General features: G+C 37.4%; 2 protein-coding genes across 6 annotated transcripts in view; one reads left to right on the forward strand and one right to left on the reverse strand.

The window, feature by feature from the left end:
- The window catches only part of CMSS1 (cms1 ribosomal small subunit homolog), a 341998-nt gene that overhangs the window by 12903 nt on the left and 315014 nt on the right, over positions 1 to 14081 (forward strand). The window lies entirely within an intron of this gene.
- Positions 1 to 14081, reverse strand: part of FILIP1L (filamin A interacting protein 1 like) — a 270742-nt gene that overhangs the window by 1609 nt on the left and 255052 nt on the right. For 2 of the 4 annotated variants that reach the window (XM_069472531.1, XM_069472532.1), the window contains one exon: positions 2400 to 2513. The exons of the other annotated variants lie outside the window; for them this stretch is intronic. In XM_069472531.1, coding sequence (XP_069328632.1) covers positions 2487 to 2513 — 27 coding nt within the window. In that variant the 3' untranslated portion in view covers positions 2400 to 2486. Of the gene's footprint in view, positions 1 to 2399; positions 2514 to 14081 lie in introns of those variants that run through there. 4 annotated transcript variants of the gene reach the window in all.

Raw genomic sequence — 14081 nt, forward strand, 5'->3', positions numbered from 1 at the left:
AATATTGCTTCAGTTGATATATGTGTGTGTAGGCATACACACCCACACACCAGGTTATATGATAACGTACATTTGTTATTGAGAGCCATAGGTTATGGTAAAGAGTTTAAAATCCACTGAACTAGAAGGAAGGAAGGTGCTTGATATGAAGCAGGAAGTTAGGCATTTACTGCTGGAATTGCTAACAAGATAATATGAAGTTTCAGAAATGTTCTTTTGTAAGGGACTGCAAATATATGACCTTCATACTTAATGAAAGATGAAATAGCAATTAGAACTTGGTCACATTCACCTATTTAAAATGCCTCTGAAATTTTATAGCAACCTAAAAATGATTTTCAAATAAACACTACATAAACTTAGCTAAAAACAGGATCTTTCAGTTAAGGCTAAGCTACATAGGGAATATGCTTTCTTTTGGTACATATAGTTAATCTTCTCAATGCCTAGGTACTAGAAGAGTGTTTTGGGGTTTAGTATTCTTACTGACTTTTTTTGTACTTAATCTTGAACGTGGCAAATGAGATGTTGGTACTCTGATGTCAGTGTTCTCTTTATCTAAATGGTGTTACTACCTTTCCACTTGACTTCATGATGTCATCCTCAGTGCTAAAATGTTGCTTCAACATTTTGCCTCTCAAATACATGAAGGGTTTTTGTTTGTTTGTTTGTTTGTTTAAGTAATGAAACTCAGTGCGTCAGTAAGGGTTTGGAAAGATGGACAGCTTCAGTGATGATTATGGGAGCAGTTTGTTAGTGTGTATCAAGAACCTGAAAACTCACACTCTGACTTAGTTTATTGTTAGGAATCCTTTCTAGGAAATATTCAGAGAGGCAGGCAAGGATATCTGATTTAGCATTATTTATAACAGCAAAAAATAGTTTAAAACTCCAACAATCAGGATGCCATAACTGAATTTCAGTATAATCATATGAAAATATTATGCTATCTTTAATGAATGATGCTTCTGAAGATAAAGGAAAGTGCTTACTTAGAAATGTTAAAAGCAGGATTAAAAACTATATACGTGCTTTAAATATTTACGTGTGAAGAGAAAATACTAGAAGAAAATGTTACATTTTGTATTCTCTACATTTTCTGTAGTAAATATACAATTAGAAAAAGCAACACTAGATTATATTAAGAGATAGAAAATGAAGGGGACACCTCAGAGATCAGAACATTTCTATGAACATCAACCATATTATCCAAACCACGAGTGGTAAAAGCTGCAGTTGAAATCAGTGGTGGACTGACTTAATCAAGTCTGCTGATATCATGGCCATTGTGTTAATAATAGCCTTTACGAGATAGGTTTCTGTGATGTCCTATAACTTCGTCAAGATTTAGATTGGTTCTCCAATTTAGTGTACAAAAATCTATGTTGGATGTTGGAATCCTGTTTAAATTGTAGATTCCTGGACCTTACTCCGAGACATTATACTTCATTTGTCTATAGGTGTGCCCAAGAATCCACATTTTTAAAAAACTCTCAGGGTGATTTACTGTGATGCAGGTGGTCAGCAGCCTGCCTACCACACTTTGAGACATGCTGCCATAGTTGAAATTCCTCTAGATATAAGTTTTAAGTTTTCTTTCACCTGGAACTCTGGCCTACCTGCCTGGGTATGCATAGTTAAGCACTGTGAAAGGCCAGGGCATTATGGCCCAGTGGTAACCTGAAAGGATGCTCATCAGAACCATCTGCAGGATTTTTAAAACACAACAGATGCCCAGACCATCTCAGAACCTGTAGATTGTCTAGGAGTGAGAGAGAGGCATGTGAATTTTTAATAAGCATCACAAGATTATTAAGTTTGTCTGATAAACCAATTGGCAGAAACACGATATTGGTGGAGCTTATTTCTTTTAAGCAACACTGGTATGTTTTAGTGAAGACAATGTGGCTTGGGATGGTGGTCACTGATAGGGCCAGCTGCCAGAAAGTTCTTGGGTTCTTACTGTTTCTATACATACTGTTGATGTACAAGTTTTTCATGTTTTCTTGCTAATTCTGATTTCACTACATAGTTTTTATCTCTAGATGGCAGCAAAGGCTGGTTATTGTAGTATGACAACCTTAAATGTCATTCCCAAATCTTATAAAAAATGATGTGTTTTCTTCTTGTATGAATTTTATACTTGGACATATTTCAGTAAATGAACTATGGAGCATTAAAATGTGTCATCTCTTGGATCATTTTTATAGAGCATTATGTCAAATTGCTCCAAGAAAGTTTTATCCAAATTTGGAGTGCATATTGCAAGAGGAATCCATGCCTAAGGCTCTTTTAAGACCACACAGTGAATGTTCTGTTCAGAGTTGTAGGCTCCTGGGTTTCATCAAAAAGCAGATGTCTTGGAGGAGATTAAGTAAGTTGGAAAGCTCATTCATAGAAAAAAAACAACTTTAAAAAAAATGCTAATTCAATTCAACATGGAGTTTGGGATTTGGAATGGATTACAAATCTGAAGGATGCCGAGCTCAATGAGGCAAAAGCAGTGGTTCTATCTAGGGAGCAGTCGAAAGGAGAGGAGTATATTTGTAGAATATATTCATTAAATTCTATAAGTATTGGTTTGTTTTGTCCATAAGTTCTAAAAAGAAACCTAGTAGTCTGCAGACTCCCTGGTTATGGCAAGTCATTAGATAGCATTGAGTCATAGTGCTGAAAAGAAGTATAGAAAGGTGAAATGTTTGCAGTTTTATTCAAAGTCTCTGTTCTATAGCCCAGTTTCTACATGACCCTTGTGTTCTAAACATTATCATGGAAAGTAGACATCTAAAAATATACCAGAACAAAATCAGCGTTTATGGGGAAGCTGTCAGATCCTAGTTAGACAGCTGGAGTCAGGATGTTTCCTTTTCTCTAAATGAAATTAATTTTGTAAGTGCTTTGAACTTTTTAGAGATGTATTGGCAACGTACTGTGTAAGAAAGCAATGTTCCTTCAGGAGTAGTCATGACTTTAGGGACTGCAGGGCCCGTCATCACACCTTAGTGCTAGAGGTTGTTCAAGTGCTTGGGAAGTTCAAGACTCCCAAGACCTTTGGTCATTGTGATTTGTGATAATTGACGTGGAGTGGGAGCGGGGGTGGATTCAGAGCTGCCTGACTCTCCCAGGGACTCAGCTGTGGAATGCTTGGTCAAGGCCATGTGTTATCAGAATGACAGTCTTTTTGTTTTTATCTCAGTGTTTAATGGGAAAGTAAATAAGTAATGATGATTGATATGGTGATGAAAAGGAGGAAATGCTAAGCTGGAGAAAAATATCTTTGAAATATTAGTTTTTTTTTTTTTCTTTTGTCTTTTATATTGTTTGGCAAATCACTGCTAATTTGTTGTGGGGGGAAATGGAAATAACAGATAATGAATATGGCACATAGTCCAAAATTTCATATGCTTTTTGTCTTGATTTTCTCAGAACTTCCCCATTATACAGCTTTATCACTAAAAGTTTTACAGTTTTATGTGGCTAGGGGTCCTTCAAAGAGAAACCTGTTTGATCAGCTCATCTCATTAACCTCCTGTGAAAGAACATTTGGTTTTACAGTGTTCCACTGCTATGACTGACATTAAAGAGTTGTCCAGCTTCTGAGATGAAGGTTAGAGTAAACTGGTGCCTTTATTCTATAACGTTAGCATGGTTTGTGGTTGAACCTAGTCACCTCCCAATCTCTCTTTCTGTGGAAATTATACAACGGGCAGTAAGGGCAATCCATGAATAAACATTGAAATACAGTTTGCAAAATCCTCCCTAACCCAGTTGTTCCATTTTGTGCTAGACACATAGCATCCCATGTAGAAAAAATTATTATGTTAAAATAAAATACACTAACCTTTAATAGTTGTCGTCCTTGTTTATTGTATTTCTTTTTATTCATCTGTCAAGTTTTTTTTTTTTGGAGACAGAGTCTCACTCTGTTGGCCAGGCTAGAGTGCCAAGGAGTCAGCCTAGCACACAGCAACCTCAAACTCCTGGGCTCAAGTAATCTTTCTGCCTCAGCCTCCCTAGTAGCTGGGACTTCAGGGATGTGCCACCATGCCCGGCTAATTTTTTCTAAATACTTTTAGTTGTCCAGCTAATTTCTTTCTATTTTTAGTAGAGATGGGGTCTTGCTCTTGCTCAGGCTGGTCTCGGACTCCTGACCTCGAGCGATCCTCCCGCCCTGGCCTCCCAGAGTGCTAGGATCACAGGCGTGAGCCACTGCACCAGGCCTGTCAAGTTTTTCTTTCACCTCAGTTTTTCTTTTTGACACCTTTCCTGCCCACCATTCTTTTTTTTTTTCTTTCCCCCCCCTCATTCCTTCGTTTGCACCTGCCTAATTTTTTACTCTCAGGCTTACATTTTGGGTTAGCAGCTAGAGCATAGGATGTGGAGCCAGTCTGGGATCTACCTTCTAGTTTTGGCACTAAACAAGCTGTGTATCCTTGAGCAACCATTTAGCCAGTGTAAACCTCAGTTTCCTCATCTATAACCTTCATCTGGGGGTTAAAATACCTACCTGCAAGTGTTCTTCAGAGAGTAGAGATAGTGTGTAGAAAGTGTCCGGTGTTGTTACTATTGTTATCATTATTATCATTTTTGTCCTTATATTTTTCCTTAAGATATCTATTTCTTGATCATAATCCTAACTTCTTTGATTGTTTTACTTTTCTTGTTTTTCTGCTTTATCACTTGTTTTACCATCTCTCCAGTTAGTTATTGGAGATGTACTACCAAATGTAAGAGTTGAGGCAAATGAATAAGCAGTGCTGATTCCTGGGCTGTATTTCTAACCACTTTTGGCCCAGAAAAGGTCCCCCTTCACATACTCTTTCCCCTCCTTATACTATTTGGTCTTGTTGTTGAGAATCTTTCTTTGTTAGAGTTCACCTGGAAACATATTCTCCTTTCCTATGTTTTCATTATCTTTTAATGTTTGAAAAATGAAGTAGTTCTACCATATCACCTGTAAAGTCCTTTGGCCCTGACATTCTGTGATTCTATGAAAAGAACAAATAAAAGCCAGCTCTGGCCCCCAGGTGTGTTATTAGCCATGTGAGCCGTTGTTGAGCACCTACTATGAACAATATTTAAGTCCTGGGTACTGTAGGACAGTGGTTCTTAAGCTTTATATGCTCAGAGAGCTTGTTAAGATGCAGAATCCCTGTATTGGGATTTAATAGGTCTGGAAATGTGAAAGGCTGTGGAGTCCCAGGTGATTCTGATGATTGCATTTTGAGAAACATTGATACAAGAGTTTCAAAAATAAATGACAGTGTGGTATATGTATACTATGAAATACTACTCAATTACAAAAAACAATGGTGATCTAGCACCTCTTATATTATCCTGGATAGAGCTTGAGCCCATCCTTCAAAGCAAGGTATTGCAAAAATGGAAAAATAAGCACCACATGTACTCACCATCAAATTGGTACTAACTGATCAACTCTAAGGTGCTCACAGGGTAGTAATATTCATTGGGTGTTGGGAGGGTGGAGGTGGGTAAACTCACAACTAATGGATGCGATGCGAGTTATGTGGGGTAAGGGCACACCTCTAGCCCTGGCTTGGGTGAGGCGAAGTCATTACTTGTAACCAAAATGTACCCCCATAATATCCTGAAATAAAAAAAAAAATGACAGTTGATTCTTGCTCTCAAGGTTATAGTATAGGAGGGGTAACAAATAATTATGAGGCAGAATGAAGTGGTATCATAGAAGTACAAACAGAAGTGTTTTAGAAACCCATAGGAAGACTAAAAAATAAGGAAGGCTATCCAGAGGAAGTGACACATGAGGGATGAGTAGGATTTCAATATGAGGAACAAAGGGAGAAGAGCACTGCAGCCCTAGAAACAGCATGAGCAAAGGTGAGAAGGCCCAGCGGTACGCGGGAGGATAGTTAGTACTGTGTTCTGGTGAGGGTGCAGGGTATGTCCAGTGTTTCAAAGGGAGATGAGGTAGGAGATGAAAGCCATGGTAGAAGTTTTGAACTTTGGGCTCTAAGTAATGTTAAGTGCTGTTTGGGGGATGCCAGAGAATAGCCATGATCACAATGATTTTTAAAGTGAAGGTTGGGTTAGAGAGGTGAGTTAGTTAAATGTAGTAGATTAACTATCTTATATTACCATCTGTACTAAGGTCTGGACTTGAGGAGTAGTAGCACAAATAAGGAGGGAGGACAGAAAAAGAAATAACAGGGCAGAGTGGCTGATTGAATCTGGAGGATGAGCAGAGGAGTGAGAATGGCTCCCAGATGTTGAGTCTGGGTGAGGGAAAGGTGATGGACCATCACCAGAAGTGGGACAGAGAACAGTTCAAGAGAGAACATGTATTGGTTTGTGGGCACATGCTAAGTTTGAAGTGTAGTTGGGCCTTCCATGTGAAACTGTTGGTAGGATTGAAATTGTGGAGATGTTGCTTTGAGGATCATCATAGAGAAACTATTCATACCATTTAAGCGGCTGAAGCTGCCCAAGAAGAAAATGTAATATTCAGCCTCACCTGCCACTCATTTTCTCTCCCACGATAAGTACTTCTACGTCCCTTTTCCAGAGCCTGAGAGGTGAATTTTGTTGGGCCCTACCGTGTACCCACATCTCTGCACAGGACCACCTGATCTTACTAATAACAGTGTAGCTAGTTCTGAGAACAGCCCCTAAGGAGGCATTTCTTCCCATTACTTGAACAATGCATAGTGACTGAACCATTGTCCAGGCACTGATTGACCTGGTAGGGGAAAGGAAATCCTGCCCCTCTCCTCCAGTGACCTGGCTGGCCCCTCAGCCATTGTGTCTGAACCAAGCAGACAGATTACATAAACTTACACTCTTTGGGGGGGATTTGCCACTTCTTGGCACAGGGGCATGCAGTAAGGACAGGATGGCCTCCCCCAAAGCATATTTCCTTCCTCATTGGCAGTCTGAGAAAAACCTGGAATAGGGCCATAGGTGATAGGTTTGCCTAAAAAAATAATAAAATTTGTCCATTGTTCTCCCTAGTCCTCTCATTGCCCTTCTTAGAAGCTAAACTCAGCGGCCCTCAGAAGCATTTATATTTTTCAAAGTTTCTATGATAAATATATATCATCTATAATCAGAAAAAAGTTTTATATAAAATAAATGGGCTGCTTATGTATGTTACTATGAGAGATGTCCTTCTCAGCATGATCCCTACCCCTGTTGCCCTATAGGAATTATGTTACAGACCCTTTGAGGATCTGTTGCAGTTTTTTAGTTAACTCCTCTTTCTGTAAAACTGTGGTTTTCTGAGGCTTCAAAAGTGACTGATACCAATGAATTCAGACAAGAACACCATTAAAAGGGAAAGAACAGAAAAAGAATAGCCTTTTTTTTTTTAAAGAGAAGAAAAAAATTAAAACCTAGCCAAACCCACTAATAGTGAAGGATAGTAATGCCTGAGGAATTACTTTGAGTTGTTTGAAGAGTGGCTGTATTAAAGCAAGTTTTTGTATGCCTTTAATTATTATAAGGAGGAACATAGGGGAACTTTCCTTTGAATTGGCAGTTTTTACTTAGAATGCTTCCCTGGTTTGCAATTATAATCTTAATTGGGAGCAGAATTTGGAGACTGATAAGGTTGAACCCTAACACTTCTCCCTCTGAGCTGAGAAAATACATGGTGCTTATTTTAAAAAATTATTGTGGGAGCATCAGTCTTTCCTTATCAGGTTATGATATTGTTTGAGAAACAAGTCCAAAATTAGGGTGTACCATCCAGAAAAATTTACTAGGCTTCTGCATAGTCAAAAGTCACATCATATGTGACCTGAGTGCTTGTCTTGATAGTGGCTAGACACCCTCTCCTTTCCCCCTACAAAGAATTTTTTGGGTCCAAACTGTTAATAGTCTTGTAGTTGAGAGATTGTTCTAATTGGGTGTGGGAGGTACTGGTCTGAGAGTTGAAAGAAATTAATTCATAGAATCTTAGAGAAAGAAACAAATGTTTAGAGACCATCTAGTAGATATGACACCTACAAGTGAGAAAATGAGGAAGAAGTTTAATTTCTAAAGGGGAAGAAACTCATGTAGGTTGTTGGTTTATTTATGCCCCGACCTTATTTCCCCAAAATAATTTTAAATGATTAAAGTAGGATGGAAAGATTTCGAATTCAGAAATCACTGGAAGTTAGAACCAGATTTGATCTTAGAGATCACCAAGTCCAATTCTCTTATTTCACAAAAGTGAAATGATTTGTCCAGGTCATCACAGCTGACTAGAAAAGGAATGAACTAGACCTTATCTTCTGTTTGCCTGCCCTTAATCACTCCACCTACCTGAATCTTTCTCTGTGAAGCCGTGTTAATCTACTGTAATCCTCCTTAATCTCCAGTTTATTGGTAGAAATGGACAGTTTCCCACTTGATTAAATGTTGCCTGATACTCTTGTTTCTTGTTTCATTTCCTTGCTAAGGTTAATAAGCTTTTCAAGGGCAGTGAATCTTCGATCTCTGCAGTACCTGGGTTGGGTAGGAGGTAGGTAATTCAGTATGTCATGATCAGTGGATTGATCAATTGTGTTCATGTGATGCTTTGAAGGAAACATTGCATGCTGGGATACTGTGCATGTCACTGAGACACATGAGTTTCATTGCATAAAGATTGTTCACTCACTGAACAGATTGGCCCAGAGCATATGCATATTTGAACATTTATATTTGTATTAGTACATTGTACCTTTGTCTCTTTCAAAGATACAACAATATAAACTAGAGTTGTTGTTTTTTTCTCTCTTTTTTTTGACCCTTGCCAAGTCTGTATGAGCTACCACAGTATAAACTAGAGTTTTCAGGTAAACTATTTCAGATATGGTTCAGATAAAACATTTCCCATGTGCCTTTGGGAAAAATAAAGGGTCTAGACAATCAACTACCTTTGCCTTGATTGGAGAAAAAAATGGTTTCAGTAGGAATTCTAAGAATTTATGAGATAACTCCCTCTATTGTTTAGACCTTTCTAAAGAGTCCTCTCTGAAGACTTTCAATTTCCTCTTTATTAGCTTATAGCCATTACAGGCATGAATGTCCATTAGTAAACCCACCTCCACCTATCCAGAGGCCTCAGGAAGGGCCGAGGATGAGGCAGGCGTTGAGGTTTGTAGGGCCTATATTTTTGTTTATTGTTAGTGATCCAAACATGAGTAGCCTTTAAAAAGTAAAACAAAATAGATGCCGAAAAAAAGAAAGAAAGACTATTTTAGGTATAATAACTTCAAAAATATCATAACAGGACCATTTAGCTATGAGGGTACCTCACTAAAACAAGAAAACTAGTTTCAGGCTTTCAAAAAATTACCTCAAATCAGATCAATTTTATTTCTCTTGACCAATAATTTTGATAATGAAATTTTGAAATGAGTCCACAAGTAAAGAGGATTATCCCTGGGATGTCTGACTGCAGTGCCAATAATTAGCCCAGAGTATATTTTTGCAGCAACATTCTAAATGTGAAACCTGCTGTCCTGATGGAATGGTGACAGATTTGTAAGTGCTGCCATGTGAGTGGTGTTAATTCATTATCAAATTATAAAGTACTTAGAGGTGTTATTCATTTAACTAGCTGAACTCCCTAAGGATTCCTTACTCTACAGTGCTGTGTTTGGGAGATGCCTGCTCTGATGTATTTGACTGCACAAAAGCTTTACCCTTCTTGAAGTAGCTTGAAAAGTGGAAAGGGTCCATCACTTGGAAAGGAAAGGGCTTGGAGTTTAATCTAAATGAAAATGAATTTAAAAGGGTTTTAAGGTTTGGAAACTTTAGCAAACTATTTGTCTTCCTTGCTCTTTCTCGAATTTGTTTCACTGTGCCCTAAGGTGAATGGAGTGCTTTGTTTTGGTTCATCTAACTGCCCTCTTTAATGTGTATTCTGGACCATTCCCAAGAAATGCTACAGAGTTAAGTTGAGGGAGATCTGAGGGAGAAACAGACCTTGTAGGTGTCAGACAGCCTGCTAAAGCTCAGCCAAAGATTCAGGCATCTATGATTTGCTACAGTTATAAAACTGGGAATCTTCCCACCCAATAAAATGGTAGTTTTTATTGAGCTTTCCTTTTAAATAAAAAGAAAAACCTAGACAATAAGCCTTCTGTTTGTCATGCCAACCGCTAGAGGGCAGAATAGTCACATTTCCTGGGACAGGTGTAATTCATTCTAAGAGTGGCACTATAGTCGGAATACATTTGCCAATGCTTATCAATACAGGTGTTCCTCAATTTATGATAGGATTAAATCCAGATAAACTCATTGTAAATGGAAAATATATTTAATACACCTAACCTACTGGAAATCATAGCTTTGCCTAGCCTTCCTTAAATGTGCTCAGAGCACTTACATTAGTCTACAGTTGGACAAAATCATCTGCCAACACAGTCCACTGTAGAGTGTTAGTTGTTTACCCTCATGATGGCATGGCTGACTGGGAGCTGCGGCTTGCTGCCTCTGCCCAACATCGTGAGAGTGTATTGCACAGTGCATTGCTAGCCTGAGAAAAGAGCAAAAGTCAAAGTATAGTTTCTACTGAATGGGTATCACTTTTGTACCATCTTAAAGTAAAAAAAATCGAAGTTGGACCATATTTAACAGGGACCCTTATATGGGAATTTCTAAAACAATGGAATTCTAACATTTTAGGGTGCATACTAATCTGCAGAGGACCTTGATAAAATGCAGCTTCCTGGGCCCTTCTCCCCAGAGATTCTGATTTGATAGTTCTGGGTGGAACTTAATATTAACATGAAGAGATTCTCATACAGGTGTCTTGGATTTTATTTTGAGAAATGTTGATCTATAAGAGTGTTTGGGGCATGTATTTTGGAGGAAAAAACAAACAAAAGAAACCAAGGTATAGGGAAACTAGAGTGTTGGTTAAAGGTTTTTCCTTGCCTTTGTCTAACATGTTTCAAAGGAGACTCACTTTGTAAACATTCCGAATCAAAGAAGCTACTAAAACATGTTTTTATTTAGAGTTATACTTCAATCAATAAAGATCATAGGCTCCTTAGGCTATAAAATTTTTAATAAAATATCCCTTCTATGAACATCTCACAGTGCCTCTAATTTTGTCCTTTGGCTATTAGGAAGATGTCACACCTAATGTCTTGGCATTGTTAAGATATAATTTTGGAGACCTTCTGAGTATATTTTATGTAATTCTGTCATGATCTTGAATAAGTATAGAGATCCTCTTTTATATGCAGAGATTCAACTGTAGCAATGTGCAATTTCCTTCTGGTAAAGATGACAATTTTATATTTGCTAGTGCCCCTAGAGAGCAGTGGCAACCTCTTGGGGAAAGTTTTGCCATTGCTTTTAGGTGGAAAAAGGAATGTGATAAAATCATTCACTTCTGTGACAGGATGCTACAGTTTTCAGAGTTAGAGAAATAGTGGGACTGTGAGTCAAATGAAACTTGCTTCTGAAATTGGGACCAATCGGTGAAAGGAAAATACGTGTTTTAAGGTATACATAAAAATGGTCTTCTATGAGTTTATCATGGACCAAAGCATACAACCCTCTATCCTCACATATTTCACATGAAGATTTTCCAGGGTCACTTCTCTCTCCTTGGTTTTTTGAGGGAGGGGGTGTGTGATTACATGTCAATGAAAAAGGAACTGTAATCTTCTAATCTCTATCTCCTTTCTCTCCTCTCTTTTGCACACACATAAAGGATATAAGAAACTATTAAAGGCCAAAAATCTAGAATGTGTCATTTTATGTATAATTTTGTAGGAAAAGATATTTTGCAGAAATTATGCTGTCCTTATGATTAATTAGTGGCACTTTTAATAATCTATATATATAAATTACTAATCTGACAGTCTCCTAAAGTTTATTTTGATGCTGATGTGAATTATTGTGCTAAAGGAATCTTCCAAGTAAAGGAACCTCTAAAAGAGAGGTAATCCTTGAAGGTCTGGTAAATTTCCAGTTATGTTAGTTTAAGTCAGGAAGCCTATTTATAGTTAAGATCTGGAGCAGATGATGAAATGAGAATTTATACATTATAATCATGGAGCACAGGACTTGTGGTGTTTACTGTAGAGAATGGCTGTGGCTCGTATGAAATAAGAAATTGAATTTTTACAAAATGGGTGGGCTGATGAATAGCCCGAAGCTCTCAAACTCTATTAGTTACAAGTGTGCCAAAAATGGATTTCCCTCCTCCCTCCAGCACTTAGGGCAGCTTGGAGGAAACTGGGGTGATGGGAATCCCTTGGCTAGTTATTTTTGCCTCTTTATCTGTTTCACCCAGTGCCACACAAAGATGTTTTCTGTTTGTGCCATTATGTGATAAAGTGGGGAAGCCTTTGTCCTTGAATTCCAATTTCTGTTGTTCATAATTTTATGACCAGTTGATCAGTGCCTTCCAAAGCATTACACGGACCCACTCTCAATTATTAACTAGAAAAAGATCTCATGCAGCAGCAGCAGGAGCAGCATTATCATTGTCTACTTTGAAAGAGCTAAAATGAGGTATGTTGTTCCTTCCAGAGTTCTAGGCCAAGGTGACTTAAAAATAAAAATAATTTTGAAAAACATTTAGACCATCGTGTATTTTGTAATACAGTTGGGTCACAGCCGATTCCCAAGATAAATGTGTTTAAACAGAAGCTTTCTCATTCATCAGTAGCCTCAGCTTTCATCCAAATTTATTTAATGATGATGCAAGCCCACAGTGTTGGTGTTGCAGTTCATCACCATGGAAGTGTTTCTGTCAACAAATCCTCACTTTGCCATCATGAAATTGATTTTGCAGGGAAAAGGAGGATAATTATGAAAGATTCCTTTTATTCTTAAAGATCTTCATAGTTTGTCTAGATGTCTAAATGAATTGTGTTTAAACAGTAACTGAGATTTAAAAGCAGTACAATTGACCACACTAAATTAACAGTTATGGGGTTAGAAAAAAGAAAATGGTGATAAGCTAGTTTGTCCTTTGGAATGTGCTTTGGGGACCGGACATATAATTTAAAATGTTCCTTTGAAAACTTATTCTCTGCTCAGAAGTATCGATTATACTTAGGGAGTCCTGTGAACCAGGCACCAAAATTTCTGGATGCTTTGGCTGAGTTTTTTTCACTTGCCTTGTAAATTACATAATAATAATCACCAAAGAAATTCACAGTATATTACTTCCTTCAACTAACATACTGTGTGATTTTTTTAAAAAAGAAATATGCCTTTTCTGTAACTTGTGTTCATAACTGTCTTTGGCTTTTATTAGCTTGTTGAGAGGTAAAAAGAAAAATTGAATTGAAAGCTTCTGAATGCAGTCCACTTTTAAGCAGGGTAGGTAGCACCTACATGAAGTAATCCAAACTGTTTTGAGAACCAAATAGGAAAAAGGAATAAGAATGACATTTTTGCTTTGAAGCACTGTGTTCAGGAGCTTGTTGGTCATAGTGACTGATTCCAGACTTGGTTGTAGACATACATGTTTTGTGGGGATTTTGGTCTATGGTAGAAATACAGTCAACTCTTGCTTGTCATCATAACTTGTATTTCCAAATGTGCTCTCTCTGGCTTCCTATCACATCTCAAAGTGTTTTACTTTTACCATCAGCTTATATGTGCTCACAAAAAGCTAATTATTTAATATCATTTCATTATTATCAGTAAACATTTAGTAAGTTCCTAATATATACTAAGCATTGTGTTGGTCACCAGGGATATCGAGATACATGCAAACATGTAGTTAAGTTTGCTCCTGAAAAATCTTATAGTTCACTTTGAAATCAAAGAGATGTAAAATTTTTATTTATTTGAACCACTTTCTCCTCCTCTAATATGTGATCAGAAGTTGACTGTAAATGGGAAAATACTTCCTGTTTGTTTTTAAGGAAGAATTAATAGACATTATGAATAAGAAGTAAAATTCTATTGTACATGCAGAAATATAATGCAAAATGACCAAAAGAAAATTCAGCAAGCAATGGTAAAAACAACAAATTATTTACTGCTTTATAATGTTAAAGTATTTCACCAAGACAAGTTGCAGTCAAATTAAAGTGAGTTATGGAAAATGAAATACATAAAGATGTATTTTTACAGGTGCAGACTAAATATTTTCC

This window comes from Eulemur rufifrons, chromosome 7, assembly GCF_041146395.1.
Source record: "Eulemur rufifrons isolate Redbay chromosome 7, OSU_ERuf_1, whole genome shotgun sequence".
In the NCBI taxonomy this organism is placed as follows: domain Eukaryota; kingdom Metazoa; phylum Chordata; class Mammalia; order Primates; family Lemuridae; genus Eulemur; species Eulemur rufifrons.